We start from the raw sequence: 21,274 nt of genomic DNA on the forward strand, positions 1-21,274 counted from the left end.
AGAGAAAGAGATGACCGCAGCGGTGCACTGCCTTCGTATGTGGAGACACTATCTCTTAGGATCTTGGTTCATTGTAAGGACCATGTGGCCACGAGTTATTTTCAAAACCAGAAGAAGCTCAACTCGAAGTAAGCTCGGTGGCAAAACTTCTTAGCTGAGTTTGATTATGTGTTAGAATACAAAGCTGGAAAGTCCAACTCCATGGACAATGCCTTAAGCCAAAAGTTGGAGTCTGCCAACATGATGAGTCGACCTGACCATCCATGGCTTGATCGTAACAAGGAGGGGCTGAATCACGACCGAACAGCCCAAGCCCTCCTTCGGTATGCCCAAGATGGCAAGACAAGGTGATTCTAGTGTAAGAATGACCTCATCTACACCAAAGGATGGCGACTTTACATGTTGCTCCACGGGAAACTCAGGAAGGAGGTAATGCACAAGTGCCACGATTCTAATAGGCGGGTCATCCAGGAATCCACCGCACCATGGCGCTCGCCAAGGATCAATATTATTGGCCACACATGCGGGACGACATCGAAGCCTACTTGCGGACATGTCTTGTGTGCTAGTACGACAATATAGCACAAGAATCACCGGCAGGGCCCCTTAAATAGTTGCCTATCCCAGAACGTCCATGGGAGAGCGTCACCATGGACTTCATCGTGAACCTACCAAAGTCGGAATGGTATCGGACCCTCATAGTCGTGGTAGATTATTTTTCCAAGTACATGACATTTGTGCGGGCCACAAAGGATTGCCTAGCTAAGGAAGCAGCCAAGCTATTTCTCAAACACGTCGTCAAGTACTGGGGCATACCACGATGATCGCGATCCTCGGTTCATCAGGCGGTTCTGGATGGAGCTCTTCAAGTTGCTGAGGATGAACCTCAACTTCTCCATGAGCTTGCATCCCCAAACCGATGGTCAAACGGAGCGGGTGAATGCGCTCTTAGAAATCTACCTCTAGCACTACGTGAGCAACACGCAAGTGAACTGGGCACGGCTGATCAACGTGACCCAGTTATCCTTCAACTTGTAGTGGAGCGAGTTCACGAACCAAAGCTCGTTCGAGATCGTGACCGGACAACAACCGCTTACACCAAGTGCGATTGCCTCGGGATATCGAGGAAGCAATCCCTCTGCGTACAAGTTCGCCAAAAAATGGGACGAACATGCGGACTTGGCGCGGGCATGCTTGCATAGGGTTGCAAAGCGCACAAAGAAATTGGCCAACAAGAAGCGACGGCATGTAGAATTTTAAGTCAGGGATTTGTTATTGGCCAAGCTATACTTGGTCTTTCGGTACCGTGACGTGCACAAAGGACTGGTCTGTCGTTATGAAGGCCCCTTTTGAGTGTTATAACGGATCGGGAAGGTTGCATGCAAGCCAGCCAAACTCAAGGTACACCCCGTGTTCCACATGAGCATGCTAAAACCTTTCCATGCAAACGAAAAAGACTCAGATCAAGGTGAATCACAATGAGTGCCCCTTGAGCGAAAACCTCCTATGATTGGGACGTTGACCGCATCATACAAAAGAAGTAGCATGCGCCAAAGAATGAATACCTCGTTCGATGGAAATGGCCTTCTTGAGAGTAAAACGAGTTGGGAACCATCCGAGACTCTGTGGCAATTCAAGAAACACATCAATACCTTCCATGCCATAGACGCGACGAGGGTGTCGCCTAATTAGGTGGGGAAAATTGACACGGCCCATGGACGAAGCATGATCTAAGACAGTCTGTGATGGGGCCATGTCACACACAAGGGCTTACCCATGAGCAGCCCACGACCGATCCGTGAATGACCCATGATTAGCGCATGAGCAGCTCATGCGTAATGCAGACAAAAGCTCATGACCGTTCACCTACTCCATGTCAGGCGGCCTTGCCCTTGCTTTTGACACACGCCCCTAGGCTTTCCCAAGCCTAGAGCCTTTGAATGGCTTAATGTATAGACTTGTAATGATGATATACATTCCATCACAACCGTTGGATCGGAGGGAGGATTAATAGAAAATATGAGACCCGAACTTGTATAAATAAGAGACCCTCCCCCTCATTATATTTAGCTTGTTCACTAGCATATACACTTGCCTCTTTATTCATACGACCCTTGTGTTCAAGCGTGTGTGCGTGAGGTTGATTTGGGAGTAAAATCCTAAGGCTGCATGGGTACATGATCATTCGAAATCAACTGACCCCTAACAATTGCGCAAACAACACATTGTACTTCGCTTCACCTTCTCTAATGTCGTAGGTTGTCTAGAGTAAAAAAGGACAGCAAAATGTTTTGATGGACCACTTCAGGGACGAATGATTCAACTCTTGGCCAAATAGTAAATTTTTCTAGAGCATCCATTCTCATTCCAAGTATGCACCTGAATTCCGTGTATAGGGCGGCAAAGATACAAAAGTCAGCAGTACAGTCCTACAGCCTGAAAAGGAGGAGGAAGAACTACCGCAACTTTCCTGGATATCTAACTTCATATATTTTAACAGAACACCCTAAAATCCTACAGAGTCCAAACTCCCCAAAAGTTCCAGCATCCGCAGTTCCCTGTAGTGATGTTAAAACAGTAACGCATGAGGATTGCCGACGCAAGCCCATTCGAAATCGAATAACTTCAGACAGCAAGTGATTTCCCAATCAATCATGTTCATTCAGTGCGCCCATGATCATCCTGAGGGAACAAACAACGAGTCCATTATTTCAATCTTATATTAAGTAAAGCAACTGTAAGTTCCTTTTGGTAAGGATAAAGGTGGAAGCTGGTGATGATACCAAAATATGGAGAGAAAGAGCAATATAATCAGATAAGCCAGTTTGAAAAGCCGCTGTTTCTTTTCCCACTTGAGCATGTTGTATATCTCTGTCACATCAACAAGGTGCTCCCTTCGCATGTATCTACAAGTGGAAAGGAATAAGATGAGAAGCTATTGCTTGAATCATATTGTAGCATCGAGAGATCTCACAACATTTGATACATTTAATTGGCAGTAGACTTGATAATGCAGAACAAGAGAGTGACATTTCCGAGCCTGATAATCCTTTTGGCAGCTAAGTTGCTTTTCGCAACTTCTTAAACCCCGTTCTGATAGTTAATAGCTTCACAAGAGAACTCTAGAGTTGGCACCTGAAACTCAGTAACATGTTCACAAATATCCTTGAAATCTTCCCTAATGTTCTGAGTTGCGAAAGAGGACATTTTAAACAAACAGAAGTCTCAGTCGTGTGCATAACTAAACATAGAACATCTCTCTCAGATGGAACATAATTCTCTGCAAGCGTCAAAGGTATTTATGTCTTGTTTATGCATGCAAACCTAATCATACCAGAGCGCTTGGAAGCCATCACAGAATTAAATAAATTTCTCAAACTGGTCTTGAAAGCAAGACCATGTATATATCCATTCATCAAACAAAAAGGACATGCACGCATTCTAACTAATTAGGAAGCCTATGGTGGAGTGGACTGTAGAAGAAAACTTACGATTGCACATTGTGGTATAGATACGGAACGCATAATAGGGACATAAACCAATGCCCTGTTACAAGATAGAAGAAGCATAACACTCCTTGTCCAATAAACTCTGGCATCACCACGCTGTTTATTCGCGATGAGGAGTCGTAAGGATTTATGTAATCAAACTCCAGATCTGCCAAGCACATGAGCTGCAGGCAATCCAATAAAAGATATGAATTTTAGAACATGAAAACACAGCCAAGCACGCACCGAGTAGCTGCACATGTAGCATCCAGATGGCATGAAGAAGATATGAGCAAGACTAAATATATGGACAGTAAGTTTCTATGCAGAGTAACTGTTTTGTAACCTCGACTCCACAATCTTGTACTGGACTGTCACGCAGGGTAAGCAAGCAAAGTGTATAACTAGTCTCGAGGAATTAAGGTGTATCGAATAGCTAAGAGCTGCTATCTTGACCTAATCCTCCTGCCACATAAGCATAACAACCCCAAATTTCCAAAGCCAAGAGTGCTTCATGAAGCAATGGACTTAAGGTCACCTTCTCCACCTTATGCAATTTGAAGGACTACTGCAATGTAATGACTGTAAAAGCCAGCACCCAACCCAGGATGCTCAAATTCACACTAATCAGATTTCAGTATACAGTCCTAACTCAACGATGCACAGAAACCTCGGAACAATCAAACCCACAACTCTGTAAAGCTTACAAATCTATTCTACCAATGCAGCAAGAATATACTAACGGTACCAATGTCCAATGCAATTCTCTCTGGGAATAAAAAAGGGCACTTTCTCGTGCTTTCTCTAGCAAAAACTTTCTGCTTTTCCATCGAATTTCAGCATTACTTCCTTAAAAGCTCCTAATTCATCTCTCCATTCACTAACACAGCTTCAAGGAGCTAAACCCATCTTAATTCCTTATCATATCCTTACATTTCTCAGTCTTTTTGATCCCCCCGGAGGAGGAAACACATATTCCAGATACTGTACAGCGTGTTAAGGTGTAATTAGGAGAAAATTCAATAGCCCCCAAACATGTTCTTCGCTCTTCATTACAGCTGGTGCAAAGTTCCCAGACACTTTCGATCAAAAATCGAAACTTTAGCACGGAGAAGGCCCAAAAAGGAAGCAGGGAAGGTAGGGTTTAAGGCTTTGACCTGGAAGACGATGACGATGAGCAGAGCTATGATGATGAAGAAGGCCCCGAGCCATGCGTAGAGATCCCACATTTCCCGCGCCGTCTTCCGCTCCCCGTCTCGAGCTCGATCGCTCCGTCTCTCTCTCTCTCTCTCTCTCTCTCTGCGCGAGAGACTCGAGAGAAAACCAGAGAACGAGGACGAGTGCGCAAGATAGCAATCCGAGCCCGGCAGAGGCCTGTCGATGCGCCGGGGTGTGGAGTGCGCCACTCGTCCTGTTCTTCGACGCCTCCGATGTGGAATGTCAAAGTCAAAGTCAACAGTTTCAGCGCAGAGACAGAGGAGCGGCGGGACTTTAAAGCCCTAGGGTTAGGTGGGCTTGGGGCCTTTTGATCTTGTTTGAAGTACTATGGAGTTGGTCATGAAAGAAGAGGCAAAGGAAGTAGTTTTCCTTTCATTGAGCTACCTAAATCACAAGATTTTTAAAGTGTGTTCTAAGTATATATCATTGATGCATGTTGTCATTTGCACACAAAAAAATAATGAAATTTCTCGATTTATGTAGATAGAAGAACCTAATGAACATAGGCTGCGTTTAATTCTCGAGATTATTAATCTAATATGATAAGGTAGGTAATGTGCATATAGTCTTGTCATCTTCACGTATGTAGATTGGGGCATGGTCTACGTCAATTCTAACATCTTATGATGGCATAGCCTTAGAGTGAAGGGCTCAAACTATTCTAAGGGGATCATACAATGGGAGTTCATCCCATTTTTTTATGAAATAGACATCTATAAGAATTAGCTTATCGACTCTTTGAACAGTACCATATCAATTGGCATTGAACATCCTCCCTCTTTTGCTTCTAGATGGTGAAGTAAGATCAAGTTATGAGCTTATTATCCTAGGTCGGAACAAATCGTTAGATGATGTGTATATAGTTTTGTAATCTTTAGATTTGTGCCTTATTAGATGCACGGGAAATTTCAAAGAAAGTGAAAAAAGAAGAAAATAGTAGATTCAAAATACTAAACGTTCATATACTTGTTAAGTATTCGATAATAGTGTAAAGAATCACATGATAAATTTCTAATATCTAATTGAAAGAGGAATATACTTTCCAATTGCCACGATATGTACATTTGATCAAATGGGATTTAAAGATCAGTATACACAAGCTGATGCAGGGATTTTTTTTTTTTTTTTTGGGTGGTGGGGGTCAGAATGCAGGGCAATTCAAAGAGGCGAAGGGCGAAATGAAGCAAACAGATGAATATTGCTGTCTTGTGCTCCAATAAATGTATCTCCATGACGCTCTTCATCATTGAAAACAAATGAAGAACCTCCAAAGCTTAGGCGTCCTCCGGATGATTTTCCCGATCCTTCGGGCGACGAAGGTCGGCGCTAGGAACAGAGAAGGTGGGATCGGCGGAGAGGCCGACTTCGCCAACGCAACTTCTGGGACCGAAGAAGAAGCGGAGGCTTCGCTCGTCCCGCGACCGTTGCCGCTCCTCCGCAGGTAGAAGCTTCTGCTGCCCACGTCTCCGATCAGTTCTGATCTGTCCAGACCTGTATAGAAGCAGCAGATCGACTTCATATTGCAAACGATTTCGAATTTCGCGGCTTCGAAGAACTATTTAGCTTAAAGTAAATTCTTTCGACGAGGGCTAGTTTCTCGAATGCAATTCGGTGGCGGCATACCGTGGAGGCTGAAGTGAGACGGATGCAGCTCGAAAGAAGCCAGGGCGTCATGGGGCAGCAGCCTGGGAGCCCGGCCTTCTTGGCCGTAGCGGTCCATGACGAGCCGGATGGTGTCCTCGACGCTGGACCCCAGCCGCACCATGGCCCGGATCGGCCCGGGGCTTCCTTCCACCGTCACGTTCACCACCACCTTCGCGTCTCCCTTCGGTCCCTACACTTCCCCACCACACGAATCGTCCGATCCAATTCAGTCCTCAGAATCAAAATCAGTCGTTTTCTACTGTTAGCATTAGTGCCTTATCAATTAGGTGGGCAATTCCGCTTTGAAAGCTATAGGCCCCTGCTTGGCACGGACCGCCTAAGTATGAATTTTGGCCCCATTACTCGGTATGGACCAGCCAAACTCATGACTAGGTCCGATCGAACGCTCGAGAACAATGGTAATTGCCCATTTTGTTGCCATTGCATGGAATGTTACCGTGTTCAAGATCTCGAAGGTCGAAATTTATAATGGTAAAAAAATAAAGAAACATAGAAGACCTCAAAAGGCACAAGTACCTACCTCGTAGCTCGGCGGAGGAGATGCCATGCCCGCTAGAGAAGAAGACGACAGCGACGGCGCCAAGGCCGCTGCATAGACGTCCGTGCACGTCTCGCGCCTGGACACGCTCCCTCCGCGGTTTGACCTCCTGATGATCCTCCTACCGACGCCATCCTCCGCCTGGGCGAATCTCCCCAGGCTTGGCTCCGAAGACGATCTCTTCAGGAGGCTCTGGGCAGCCGGCTTCGGTTGCCTGTTGACCGATGATCGGCGAGGCGGTGGGGTCCTCCGAGGGGAAGGCGACGAGGACGGCAGGCGGTGAGAATCGGGTTTCCGGGCACCGGACAATGGGGCTCGCCGCGGGTGCCTCGGAATCCTCTGCGACATGAGGTCGGAGACGAGATTTTGCCTAATGGAATGCGTCGAAAGATGTGGAGACGGAATAGAAGGAGGAGGAGGGAAGGAAGGAAGGGAGGGAGGAAAAGAGAAAGGTCGTTGGCGTGGAGCTTGCTTGTGAAAGCAAAGCAAGTCTCTCTGTCGTTTGCCTTATTGCTTTTGGAAGTTGCCTATCTACTGTTCTCCCTGCCTAAGTAGTCAACGAGTTTTTTTTAATTTCAAGAACCGAGTTTTTATCCCACAAGAAAAGAATTTCACTGCTTTATTCTCTAAAAAAAAATCTTGAATATATTCCTTTCCATCCCTTAACTTTTTTTTTTTTTTTTTGAGTTTAGAAACCCTTGCTATGGTCTCAAATCTGCCTCGGGTCAACAAATCACCACTAATTTTTACTATAAAGATTGGTTAAAGGTTTGTTGTTTGACTCTGAGTATTCATCTATACCCTCACTTTTGTATAAAATCATAGTATTCTATCATAGTTGATAATTTTTAAAAAATTAGTGGCGATTTTTTTAGGCAGGCTGGGTAAATTTCGAATTAGAGGAAAAAGTGGTGATTTTTAAAACTAAAAATGTTAGAAGCAGAATGAACTTGAATTTTGAGGTTATTTAGGAAATTAGGTTCAATAATCACGCGATTTAACTTATCAAATTCCGAGGGAAAAAAAAAAGCTATTGAGTTCGCAAAGCTTCCATCCGGAACCCACCCGCAGCCAGCATCCCCTCTCCTGCGTAAAGCAACATCAAATTATATATAAATAAATAAATAAATAAATATATAAATAAATATATATATATATATATATATATATACACATAGCGCAAACAATTGGAATTTCACTTCCTTAATGCGCGGCGTGACTCTTATGTCCCAAAATAAATAAAAAACGTGCGGCGTGACGTGGAGCATCGCAGTTTACTTACCGACATATTTTCTTTTTTTTTCCTTCTCCAGCCACAGCCACACATATTTATCAATTATCAAAAAAACTTGTCCTTCTTATTAATATTACTTTAGAAAGTCGGCCAGAGATGGGAATAGAATATCTTATTTTTTGGGCTTAATCACGTCATCCGACGTGGACTTGGAAAAACTAATTAAGAGGCCGATTCAAGGGATTAGGTGCATCTGCACAGGACTCCATGAATTTAAAGTGACCATAGTGCATATTGCTCTCGCTTTACTATTTATATATATATATATATATAGCAACAACGCTATAGAGAAATTGGAAGGTTCCGAAATTCTTTGTATCCCATTAGAAGATTTTTGCCGTTTGACCCATCATTTTTTCCCTAAAAATTTAATAAAATTTTAGGAAATAACCTTACTTTCTTTGTGATTTCATGAGGCAATACGTGGTACGTGCTTATTTAATATACATGTCTCGTCTCACATGTGAGATGCAAGATATAGAATCACATCAGATCTATGGTCGAAGGCGATGCAACGAGAGTTGGATAAAAATATACATAAAAGGACAGTGTCGAGACTAGAGTGCATAGCATGTCGTGTTCTATAAACTGTTTTTTTCTTATGAGTTTTTAAAAGGGTTAATATAACGAAAAATCTTAAATTAGTACAATTGTAAAGGAATTTACTCAAACTGACTTTTTAACTATAAAAAATAGTAAGTTGGTACATTTGTGACAAATTTACTTCAAATTAATTTTGTGATTGCAAAAAGCTTTAAAAGTGATATATTTGTGACAAATTTACCCTCAATTAGTTTATATTAAATTGGATTAATGTCATGAAAAATTATAAACTGAAACAGTGGGTTTAGTACACTCATTAACTATCACGTGTCATCTAATTCATCAATTTAATAGTAAAATTTAATAAAAACTAATATAAAGTAAATTTATTATAAGTGTACTAGTTTGAGATTTTTTTGTGATCAAAAAAATTATTTTTATATAAAATTATCATGATTAGATTAATTTAAGGCTTTTCGTGACGTTAACCGTTTTTTAAACCTTTGAGCACACGAATGGCGTTTCAGCACTTACGTCATCAAGATCGACCACAGATGATCGCGCAATAATCATGTTCGATCTTGGGGGCCCGCGTACGAGATGTAGGCCCAAGCCCAACAAGTGATTTTGTAGGATGGTCCTCGGCGTGGAGTGATGGGCCTCAAATACTATGTCCGGCCCAACCTCGAGTGTCCATAGCACCCCTCCGGAGTCCCCATCATAAATGATATATGTGCTAAGAAATCTAATTAAACTCGTTTTACTTGCTCCGTTGATTTCGTAAAATTTAATAATTTGAAACTTTTTCCTAGTTTCGATTATTGTTATCGCTCACAAAAACGAGTCAATTAAGAATATTTCCATTGTGGATAACAACCCGCGCATAAACATCCTCGTTGACAATGCTAATATGTTCGGTTAATCTTTTTTTAAGAAATAAAAGTAATCAAGGCTCCATTCGTTTCACAAAAAATAATTTCCAAGAAAAAGTTTTCTGGATTTTTCAATATTTGTTTTATGAAAAATAACTTAGTTGGGGAAAACATTTTCCATGAAAGGAAAATTTTTCATAAAATATGGGAAAATATTTTCCACTTTTGAGAAAGAAGAAAACATTTGCCAAACCTTTTTTTTACCTTTTTTTTTTTTTATCAAATACATTTTCCTTTTCCTTTTTAAAGTTTTCTAAAAAATCAATTTTAATTTTTTTTTCTTTTTCATAGTCCGACGACCGGCCACGGGCCGGTAAGGCTTGAGTTTGCCAAATTCAGGCAAAGTCGAGCTTCACTTGATCAAGCAAGGTCAAGCTCATTCGACACTAGCGAGCTTGAGCCTTGCTAGATCCAACCACCTAAGTGAGGATTATGGTTGACGATCGGCCACAAGCAAGCTCGAGTCTCACTGACCTATGGTGAAGTCAAGCCTCACTTGATTAGGTGAGGTCGAGCCCGCCCAACACTAGTAAGCTCAAGCACTACTAGATCCAGTCGCTTGGGCAAGGCTCATCGCCGACGACCAACGATCAACCACAAGCAAGTTAGAGTCTCGCCACTTGCTCAAAAAATTCGATCCCATAGGAATTTGGCGAGCTCTACCCTCACCAATTGCTACCATGGCCGGCAATGGGCCAATGAAGAAGAAAAAGAGAAAGAAAGAAAAAAAAAAAATAAAAATAAAAAATATCGATTTATAAAATATAATAAAAAAATTATAGAAATTGGTGCATGGAGGAAAATATTTTCCTAACTAAATAGCAAAAATATTTTCTAACTCATTTTTAAGTTTTAGCTGAATATCTAAGAATATGGTTATTTTCCTGAAAAATAGCTTTTTAGAAAACATTCTCAAAAATGCTATATTTTTCACAAAACAAATGAGACCTACGATTAGGAAAATATTTTCTAACTTATTATTTTTCACTAAATAGACGGAATAGGTGATGTGAGGATTTTCAATTGGCTGTTGATCGTTCAATGTACGGTGCCACTCGTTTGAACACATAATAAAAATTTGCTATGCCAATTAGTAATTTTTTTTTTTTTAATTTATTCAATGTGGCTTAATTCCTATACTATTTATAAATAAATATATAAGCCTCGGATGCATGATTTTCTTTGGCATTGCGACTCTTGCTTAAAATTTTTATTGGGCGTGAAAACAAGCAAGTCATAGTTGATATCAAATTATATAATTTTACCAATGATAGACTCACCAAAACACCATTATGGCCGGTCTCTTAATAATGCCGTGTTGGAAGATATGCTCGAGTATCTGTAAGATATGCCGAGAATTTGATTTGATTATAATCGTGTACTAAATCAATTAGGGATTAGATTGGGATATTAGATTGATTTGTAGAATATTTCATTGCATTTTCTTTTTATGTACATCTTGCATTATAATTACCGAGATCTGTACATTGAATACAATTGAAGAAATACAAAAAAATTCTCCCTAAACTTCTTTGCTTCTTGCTTCGCTTTCTTCGCTTTCTTTCATGGTATCAAAGCAATAGGCTCTTGATCCAGCTTCCGCACTGATTGCCTTCCAAAAACTCTGATCTACAAAACAGATTAACCTTTCTTGCGTAGGAATCAATTCCACTGAAGGAAGAAGAAGCAGACAAAAACCTTTACCATGACTCACCCAGAGAATGTGCCTTCTGTCACTAACGACTCACCTACAGGAGACGTCACACCACAGTCCTCAGAAAATCAAGGCCACCCTGGGACAATTCCCATGACCCAACAACAGTAAGCTCAGGCCTAAGGAGTGCAATGGCAGCTTTTCCCGGCTAAGTCAAATTTGGGGCAGCCCATTCTGAGCCATCCTTACTAGTGGGTACCCTATCCATGGTACGTTGGGCCAGGCCCAAATCCATCTAGGGATTACGGGCTACCAGAGCAATGCCCAACCTGACGGGAGCCCACCAGCCACGAGTGGGGCAAGCCCAATTGCTAGACCAGAATAGATTAGTGGGTCGGGCAAACTAGGTTTGGAGTCAAATCCCTACTCGGGAATTTTTAATGCGAGTCGTGGAACCGAGTCCAGCGAATCGGGTATATGGACAAATCCCTACTTGAATCTATCACCCAATTTTTTGCTTTTTCGATTGTGGCTGTTGACACCTAAATTTTGGCGACTTATTTAGTCATTTATCGTATTAAAAAATTATGGGTTAATTTTACCCCTAAAAAAATAGTTAATTGCATAGCATATAGTTTTTTAGGTGCATTTATTTTTTATTTGCATTTACATTGGGCCGGTGATGGATTGATTCGAATTGATGGTTCAAAAACTTTAAGTTGATAAGTCGGGCCAAGCCCACGAAAAAAACAAATCAGTCCAAGCCCGTATCCTCGGAGATATTTTACGGATTTATTTTTGTGAGATTTCAATTCAAAAGCAAATATTATGTTTGGAAAAAACAAATATTGCGTTTCGAAAAGAATTCTTCATGGGTATGGATTTGGAAAATTTAAAAACCTAGTCCATGCCCTATAAATAAGTAAACATACGTAGGGTTTAGGGTTTAGAGGGCCACATATTGAATATACGGCCGCACAAGAGGGGTTGTCACTTTTTAGGGGATCAGCAGAAGAAAAGCCAGCGACGTGAGGGTGCTTCGAAAAAAGAGGAATTGGCTGGAAGGAAAATAATCTGCGTTGGTCATTGGAGGTGGCTGCGACCTCGGATCTGGCCGCCGTTCGTCGTCTTTCATCGTTCCAAATTCAGCCCAGCGTCAAAAACATTGCGGGAACCACACACGAATAGCTAAAAGACAAGCCTCAGTCCGATCACGTTGCCGTCCAGTCCTTTGTTCATTATTTGCAGGTTTCTAGTGATCCCCAGCGCTTCTTAGTCCTTGCTGTGTCGAGCATCGCTGTCCTCGACCTAGATGATGCTGCTGCCCTAGTCTCACCTGTCGATCACCATGCCGGAAGCCACGAAATTCACATTTTTACGGCTACAAATTGAAGAATTCTTGGCAAGGAAGAACACGTGAACTTGGTCAAAAGCACCACGTCAGTTTGGAGTCTAGGAGTCTTCCTGAACCAACCCCATCTCTTGAAACTTTAGGCATCCAACAAAATTCATGCCTTGCACGCAAGCACGCCCTTGTTCATGTTTGGGTTTTGCTGCCACGCGTTGCCACTTTGCCCACTATTACGATTCAACGTCCCAAGCGAATCCCGGAGTTTCTTGGCCCTGAGTCATCGTAAGCAAACACCACCGCATGGAGCAATATTGACGAGCACAAATTTTCTCACATATATTGTCTAATATTGCCTGTTTTGTTTGAAGGAAAAATCCAGGGCAAGAGAAGGGCACACAATTTTTCGGTAAAAGAAAACATGGAGAGAGTTCTTGTCTTCTTTCTCTGCAGGTCTGCAGGTCAACAAAGGACATGCACAAAGGAGCTTGATACCCAAAGAGAGGAAGCAAAGCGGAGATTTTTGGCTTGGTCTGCTTAGTTCTCACAGTAAAATCAGAATCTCCAGCAAGCCTTGCGGTGACACCTTGCCATATGCTCCAGTCACGCCCAGATCAGCAAGGTCGATATCATCGCAGGTTCTTGTCTCTGTGCCAAACTGCTCTTTGACCGACGTTCAACTATTGCGACGAGCCCCTAGTTCCGAGTCACCATCGTACCGTCCTTAGCCGTGCCAAGCCCTAGGAAAAAAAAAAGGAAAGCAAAGTAGGTAGTTTTTCTTTCTATTTATTTATTTATTTATTATTTTGTTTTTTTAGTAGAATTATTCCTTAGTGTAAGGATGAGAATTCACGACATGAAATTGCCTCTTAAATTTGTGATTGACAGTTCGATTTTCGCGCCCAAAATCCGACTCACAATCTCTTGTATAATCGTCAATCCGATCTCATGTCCGGGATTCGATTCGCAATTTAATTTAAAATTGGTTAACCCGATCTCATGCGCGAGATATGGTTTGCCAATTTTTGAATATCAATCTTATCCTGCTTGGTTTGATGTCATGGCGTTTGAATCAATTTTATTTTCGTAAAAGGAAAAATCCAAAAAATATTTGAATTAGGATTAGGTTGGTTTTAGAATATCTCTTGTTATCTTGCATATTTAGAATAGGGATTTATTTCGAATTTGTTAAAAAATAAAAAATAAAAAATGCATTCATTTAGGATGTTAGTTTTAAATTTGAATTGCACGTTTAATTATTTGGTAGTTTTAATTTCGAATTTCATAAAAGAAAAAAAGAAGAAAAATTAGAATTAGGTTAATGAAATGCATGTCATTTAGTGAATGTTGTTAGGTTCATTAGAAATTACCCGTCATTAGATTATATCATTTAATAAATGTCGCGTGACATATAGCTCGCATATTAAATTGCATGTTGCATGTCATTTTAGTTGAAATAATTTTGTACGTCATTGCATTGCATTGCATGTCATTAGAATTAGGTCATTTTGGTTAATTTAGATTGCATATCTAATTGTTGCGTGTTCATTAAGAAATCATTAGTTTTTTTACTCATTCATATAGTTTAGGACATATTGCCATGTCGTATTATTTCATATTAGAGTAGAAGCATTGCATTGCATATGGACTATATTCTTGTTGAAAAAGAGAAAGCAAAAATTGAGTAATTGCTTGTTAGGTTGTTAATGTGGATTTTAATTTAACATTGCGGACGCTTTCGTTGCTATGAGATAAGTCCTGCAATTTATTTACTGCTTTACTTTGGTGTTAAATTGATGGTTTGCGCATCCGCATGATAATCTCACATGTTAGGGAAATAGTTCAAAATCAATTCAAGCTGCTTACAAAACCTTTTTTTCAAAATAAAAGAAATGGTACCGAAAGAACGTTAGAAAAATCTAGCGTAATCAAGTCCCCATACCCAAATCTCTGGTTCGTAGGAGTAAAGTGAATCTCCCGTTACTTTACTTGGGTTTCTAATCGACCCACAAAAAATAAATTAGTGGCGACTCCTAATTGAAAATCATTTGCATGTTAAGAATTTAAAGCTTAAGTCACGAATTGGTATGGGCTTGGGAGAGCCCGCGTTAAGTCTAGGCTTAACAATCCATTAGCCAAAACTCTAGGTGGTTCAAACCCCGAAAATTTTGGTCGCGACAGTGGCCGTCACCGGCCGACTGGAGCTCGGTGATCCTCTGTATGTGTCAATCGCCGATGGCCCAAAACTACGACTAATCAGCCTACAGCTGATCGGGCCGGAAAACTATTCCAGATGGTCATAGGATTTTCAGCGAGCCCTCGTGACGAAGGACAAAGATGATTTCCTCGACAAGATTGTATGCATCCCTTCGGACGAACAATTGGCCTGACATTGGAGAAAGTGCAATCACCTCATCCAAACGTGGATCGATAACTGCGTTTCTCTAGACATCGCAACCGATCTTCCACCAACGGAAGACTTGAAGAGAATGTGGGACAACATCAAAGAAATGTACGGGAACTAGATCGAGCCAAAATATTTTCTCTCAAGCAGGAACTCAACGAACTCAAACAAGGAAATATGACAATCATAGCTTGTTACAACAAGCTATTGTTGCTTTGGAACGAGCTCAAAGCCACGGAGGAAAAACTCAAGGGACCAGCAGAAATCCTCGAACAATATAGATCTATAAAGGAGAGGGAAAATGCCACTTGTTTTCTTTTGATTCTGAATGAGACATACCTAACCTTCCGTTCGCAGATTCTAGTGATGGATCCGGTGCCTCCCCTTGGGCCGATTTTCCAATTAGTTGTTCAGGAAGAGAGCCAACGGCTTGCGGCTCGGGAGCATGCGCGAGGAAGTGATAACATCACTCTCACATTCCGTGGCGAGCGGCAAGATTTGGGAGGAAAACCCTAGCCCGAGAGAGAGAGAGGGGGGCTAGGGTTTCACGGAAGCAACGAATGATACCTTAAAAGGGACAGGATCAACGGCCCAGATAATCCACGCCGATCCGACGATCTACAGGGGTTTATCTATCGGCTGAATCAAATGGTGGATATAATTCCATGACCAAAGCATTCGATGATCAGATTTTTTCCTCATCTTCAAAAAATTTTGGCCAAAATTCAAAAGGGAGAGGTAAATTATATTGCAAATATTGCAAACGTTCGCATCATACAATCAATAATTGTTGGAAATTACATGGCAAGCCAGGAGAAAAAGAAAAAAAAAAGAATATTATGCAACTTACCAAGTCATTGGGCCTACTGGTTTAAATAGTAATCGGCCCATTACCTATGGGCAATATCAACAGTTGATGTAGGCATTACAACAGGTTGACACCACAAACAAAGGAGGAAGTTTTTCAGGTAAATATCATTGCCTGATAAATTCTATTTCGAGAAAGGCTTGGATAATCGACTCAGGAGCAAGTAATCATATTATTTGTTATAAGGGATTTTTTTCTACTATGCATAAGAAATTGGATATCCCTATTTCTGTGCAACTGCCAAATGGGAATATTACTCATGTCACCTTATAGGCACTGTTAAACTGAGTCCTCAAGTTACCCTTCAAAATGTCCTTTATGTCCCACAATTTCAATTCTTTCAAAGTCTGCAAAGAAAATTCTTGTTGATTATTTTTCGATTCTGACACCTGTTTTTTTCAGACCCTTTCGACTGGCAAACTGATGGGCTTAGGTAATCTTTCCGAAGGATTATTTTTTTGGACCTGTTTTCCAAGTCATTTTGTCATCAATTCCCTTGATAAAATATCATTGTGTAATGTGACTGCCAATGATAATTTTCTTATACATTCAAGAATGGGTTATAGTGCTTTTTTTTCCTTACTATAAATGTCATATATGCCCTCTCGCAAAACAGTCACGTACTCCTGTTTCTTCCGGTAAGACTTGTTCTAGTCATATCTTTTTATTAATTCATGTAGATGTTTGGGGACCTTATCACACATCACATCGTGATGGTTCACGTTATTTTCTCATAATTGTGAATGATTACTCTTGTGCCACATGGGTTTTTCTGATGCAATCAAAGGCTCAAGTTCCCTCTCATCTAAAGATGTTTATTATTTTGTCAAAAAATCAGTTTGGGAAGTCAATTCAGCGAATCCACACTGATAATGGGAAAGAATTTTTCAATCATGACTGCAATTCCCTTTTTTTATCCCATGGCATCTACATGAAAGCTCCTGCAATTATACTCCACAATAGAATGGGGGTAGTGGAGTGTAAACATCGTTATCTTTTGGAAGTTGCACGAGCACTAAAGTTTTAGGAATCTATTTCAGAGAATTATTGGGGAGATTGTGTTATTATTGCAGCCTATCTCATCAATCGTATGCCCACTCGGATACTGAATGGCAAATTGCCCTTCGAATTACTTTATGGAAAGAAGCTAGCATCGGATCATCTAAGGATTTTCGAATGCTTGTGCTATACTACAACAATAGGCCCTCGGGACAAGATGAGTCCTCGTGCCAGGCGATGCATATTCATGGGCTATTCCAACTTACAGAAAGGATATTGTGTTCTTGATCCATTGATAGGAGAATTTTTTGTTAGCAGGGATGTTATTTTTCACGAAAATGTCTTTCCATTTCGTGAAGACATATCTTCTAACGAGGATTTGAGTGTTCCAACCAATTCCCATCGTTTCTTGAATGAGGAAGATACATCTCTGAATATGTTCTCACAGCACCTCCGAACAAGTTATTCATCCAGCTTCAACCTCACCTAACCATTTGCCCCTAGAGAATGTTATGGAAAGTGTGCCTACAGATACATCCAACATGGAGAATAGAGTATGTCATCTCCGCAAATCCTTTTATGGATTGAAACAAGCTTCCAGGCAATGGTACGCCAAGTTTGCTAATGCTCTCACAACTACAGACTTCAAGCAGTCCAAATATGATTACGCCTTGTTTACATGGACTAAAGGTATGTCATATATTTACTTAATAATATATGTTGATGACTTCCTCATCATGGGAAATGATAAAACTACCATAGAGAGCCTTAAGAAATATTTGCATACCACATTTTATATAAAAGACCTGGGAGCACTAAAAATATTTTCTTGAGATTGAGATTGCTCGATCCGACCAAGGAATTTACCTTAGTCAACAGAAATTTGGATTGGAGATTATATCAAAAGCCGGTTTATCAAGATGCAAGCCAGCAGTTATTCCAATCGAGCATAACACCAAATTAACTGTAGCAGATTGTGTTGGAGGAATATCTCAGGATGATGATCCCGTACTCAAACATCTAACGAGTTATCAGAAGCTCATTGGAAAAATCATATATCTGACTATGACCAGGCTTGATATATCATATGCGGTGCAAACTCTCATTCAATTCATGCATAGTCCTAAGGAATCTCACATGAATGCTGATTTGAAGGTTGTAAAGTATTTGAAGAAATGTCTAGGACTCGAAATACTTTTATCTAGAAGATGCAACATGGAAATGACGGCATATTGTGATGTGGATTATGCAACTTGCCCCATGAGTCGAAGATCTATTACTGGTTTTTGCATTAAACTGGGAGAATCTCTTCTTTCATGGAAAACCAAAAAGCAGGCAACGGTTTCATTGTCTTCAGCCGAAGCAGAATATTGAGCCATGGAAAAAACTACATGTGAGATTGTATGAAACAAGGTTTGCTTGGTGACCTTGGAATACAACTGAAAGGGCAAACAAAGTTATTTTATGATTATGATGCGGCCCTCAAACTTGCAGCAAATCCCATAGTACACGAAAGAACTAAGCATATAGAAATGGATTGTTACTTTACTCGAGAGAGAAGTCAAGAAGGGATAATCGAGACAAGAGAAATTGGGACCGTTGAACAACCTACAGATATCTTCACCAAATCTCTATGTCAAAGACAACACGCATATCTGTTAAGTAAGTTAGGCGTCTTGGATATCTATAACTTACCAGCTTGAGGGTGAGTGTTGGAAGATATGCTCGAGTATCCGGAAGATATGCTGAGAATCCGATTTGATTATAATTGTGTACTAAATCAATTAGGGATTAGATTGAGATATTAGATTGATTTGTAGAATATTTCATTGCCTTTTCTTTATGTACATCTTGTCTTTAATTACTGAGATCTATACATTGAATACAAATGAAGAAATACAAAAAGTTTCTCCCTGAACTTCTTCGCTTCTTGCTTCACTTTGCTTTCTTTCATGCTGAGGCCGCCATGGTTTGGCACAAGTGTTGTAGTAAATTTGACACTTATTTAGTGTCCGGACATCAATTAACTTATTCTTTGGACAGAGTTTTAGTATACTTCACCATTATTCTAAGTTCATGAGATCCGTTGGGGCCGCGCGGACCACGTCCGATCGAAGAAGTTTTGTCGTTGTCCTCCTTTAAAGAATTCAACGCCGTGCACCCTCACACCTCTGTTCTTCATCGGTACTTTGCTAGAAGAGTCCACCAGACTCCCTGCCAAAAAAACTAAAAAAATCGAAGCGTGCTTTATCGGGCGAAAGAGATCTGTGCAAAAATTTGGATAAAGCCGGAGATTCACTCATCTAATATTTCTGATTTTTTATTTTTTTAATAGTAGTTAATTACACCAATTATTGATCTGATTCCAGAAGATTCCCTCAAATTGATGACAGCATCTCAAGTGCTGTATTCTTTTGTCCAATTAACAAGATTTGTCAGAGATCTCACGAGACTAGATTCACGAGAGTGTGTAAGATTTTGATGGAATAGATTATTTTTAATTATTCTAAAAACTTAAATTGTTAGACGAAAATATGATTTAATATTTAATTATTCTAACATTCGCCATTACTCTTAGATGGGGCTTGAAAAAATTAAAGTTAGAATCTCTAAATTTGATACCATGTAATATTTTGGTGGAACCACAATAATTTATTCTAAAAGTTTAAGTTATTAAACAAATACGTGTTTAATATTTGATTATTGTAATAGTTTTCACATCGTAACTCCACAAAAGAGCAAATTTCGCGGCTATCGATTCGCATGACCGGACCCTTCTTCTTAGATTGTGTTTGTATTGCATGCTCGAGTATGAAAACCATCGCTTGATCGTCTACAACATAATGTAACTATGTAGATTATTCTGGGCAGGTGCTTACTGATTCACGTCATGCCAGGGCGAGTTGTTATGGAGGCTTCGACTCTTTTGATTCGAAAGGCGCAGCAGGAGATGCAAAATTCAAAGTTAGGCGAAGCGACTTAAGAGACCTTTCTGGCAAAATCACGAGCAAAAACCCCCTAAATTTCACCATAAAAATTCAAACGACGTCCGCACCTTGACAATATCAATCCTTATAAGGACTTTTGGAGTTAACGCGTTGATTTATAAGCAAAGCTTGTCATTCAATTTCTTTTCCCTTTTTCTGCCTCAGCTATAATTATGGGATTCGGAGAGAGAGAGGTATCTATAATGTTGTCTTGAAGAAGGTGAAAATGCCTTGTCACCTACCATTACGCTGTAGTGGCAATTAGAAAACTACGACATCTCAATTCTTAATTCTTAAGATTTATATTCTAATCCGATCAAATCAAATGAGATCATACAAAAAAAATTCCAAACACTTACCGTTTTTGCTGTTTTAGAAGTACTTAGCACGCTCTAGGTATAACAGCAAAGGTCATGAACCCTTTTCGAGAGAATAAAGTTGTATAAAGTACAATTAAATATCAGAAAATTATACTAAAATTCCTAAACGTTTTATCTAAATGGAATTGAATCTTAAACGTTTATTCGATCTAATGTGCTAAAATCTTTTCAATGACGTGTGAGTCAAATTTGCCAATTGTAGCATGATTGAAAGGTCCATGCGATGTTTTCCAATATATTTGAACACGAGTGACACGGATGTGACGTTGATGTGCCCCTACTTTCCAAATAGGCCAAATACAAAGCAACATGGCCCGCCCTCTCACGTTGCCCCCATGTTCACAAGCCCACGTTGGATGGATGCTAGTTGACCATGTTAGCTAAAATTGCTAGCCACCACTGCACGAGGGCTTGCAAAGATTGCCTAGTAACTTGATGAGACCACGACTGAAGGACCCAAACCAGTATCATTCTCTATTTTTCTCTCTTTCATTCCTTCTTTATTTTGGGTTCTCTTTTCTTATGTTTGAATTTTTGTTTTTACTTTTTTTTTTAACATAGCTCCACATCATTGTCTTATTTAAAAAAAAAAATGTGAAAAGAAGCATCACGCTGGATTCTTGTCATGTGACGTTGGTAAAAATGGATAGATTGTCATTGAAAGGACTCAATTGTATTAGATCAAAACGTTCTAGATTTTAAATTATTCATTTTTCACAAATATCTATGATGATGTTTCGTTGTTTGGATTTCTAATTATAATAGGACTATATATAATGAGATATGAAATATAAGGATTTTGTTATATTTTATTCATTGTTTGATAATTATATAATAAAGTTACATATATTCACACAATCTCATGTACATTATTTAGTATAATCGACATATTAGTATAAATAAAGCAAAAGTTTCACAAATAAAGATAATAAAAGTCTCTTGTGACACTGTTACCT

General features: G+C 40.0%; 2 protein-coding genes across 2 annotated transcripts; both read right to left on the reverse strand.

Annotated features, from left to right (window-relative positions):
* Positions 1-2,318: 2,318 nt before the first annotated feature.
* Positions 2,319-4,943, reverse strand: LOC104441849 (protein cornichon homolog 4). The gene is made up of 4 exons (XM_010055094.3): positions 4,646-4,943; positions 3,492-3,673; positions 2,784-2,906; positions 2,319-2,682 (listed from the first exon to the last, which is right to left on the reverse strand). The coding sequence occupies exons 1-4, from the start codon at positions 4,715-4,717 to the stop codon at positions 2,649-2,651; spliced, it is 411 nt and encodes a 136-aa protein (XP_010053396.1). The 5' UTR covers positions 4,718-4,943; the 3' UTR covers positions 2,319-2,648.
* Positions 4,944-5,643: 700 nt separating this feature from the next.
* On the reverse strand, positions 5,644-7,428 carry LOC104441850 (uncharacterized protein At4g22758). Its single transcript, XM_010055095.3, has 3 exons — positions 6,892-7,428; positions 6,330-6,540; positions 5,644-6,197 (listed from the first exon to the last, which is right to left on the reverse strand). The coding sequence occupies exons 1-3, from the start codon at positions 7,255-7,257 to the stop codon at positions 5,950-5,952; spliced, it is 825 nt and encodes a 274-aa protein (XP_010053397.2). The 5' UTR covers positions 7,258-7,428; the 3' UTR covers positions 5,644-5,949.
* Between the last annotated feature and the right edge of the window lie 13,846 nt (positions 7,429-21,274).

The sequence above is a fragment of the Eucalyptus grandis genome, chromosome 4 (genome assembly GCF_016545825.1).
Source record: "Eucalyptus grandis isolate ANBG69807.140 chromosome 4, ASM1654582v1, whole genome shotgun sequence".
Classification (NCBI taxonomy): domain Eukaryota; kingdom Viridiplantae; phylum Streptophyta; class Magnoliopsida; order Myrtales; family Myrtaceae; genus Eucalyptus; species Eucalyptus grandis.

Bases quoted from the DNA above. Each gene is read 5' to 3' on its own strand.
- LOC104441849 (XM_010055094.3), bottom strand. From the start codon at position 4,717: ATGTGGGATCTCTACGCATGGCTCGGGGCCTTCTTCATCATCATAGCT. The intron at 3,674-4,645 runs GTCAAAGCCTTA...GATTGCCTGCAG, and splicing joins TCATCGTCATCGTCTTCCAG to CTCATGTGCTTGGCAGATCT. The intron at 2,907-3,491 runs GTAAGTTTTCTT...TTCCACTTGTAG, and splicing joins CTATACCACAATGTGCAATC to ATACATGCGAAGGGAGCACC.
- LOC104441850 (XM_010055095.3), bottom strand. From the start codon at position 7,257: ATGTCGCAGAGGATTCCGAGGCACCCGCGGCGAGCCCCATTGTCCGGT. The intron at 6,541-6,891 runs GTAGGTACTTGT...GGGGAAGTGTAG, and splicing joins CTCCTCCGCCGAGCTACGAG to GGACCGAAGGGAGACGCGAA. The intron at 6,198-6,329 runs GTATGCCGCCAC...GCTTCTATACAG, and splicing joins GTCTCACTTCAGCCTCCACG to GTCTGGACAGATCAGAACTG.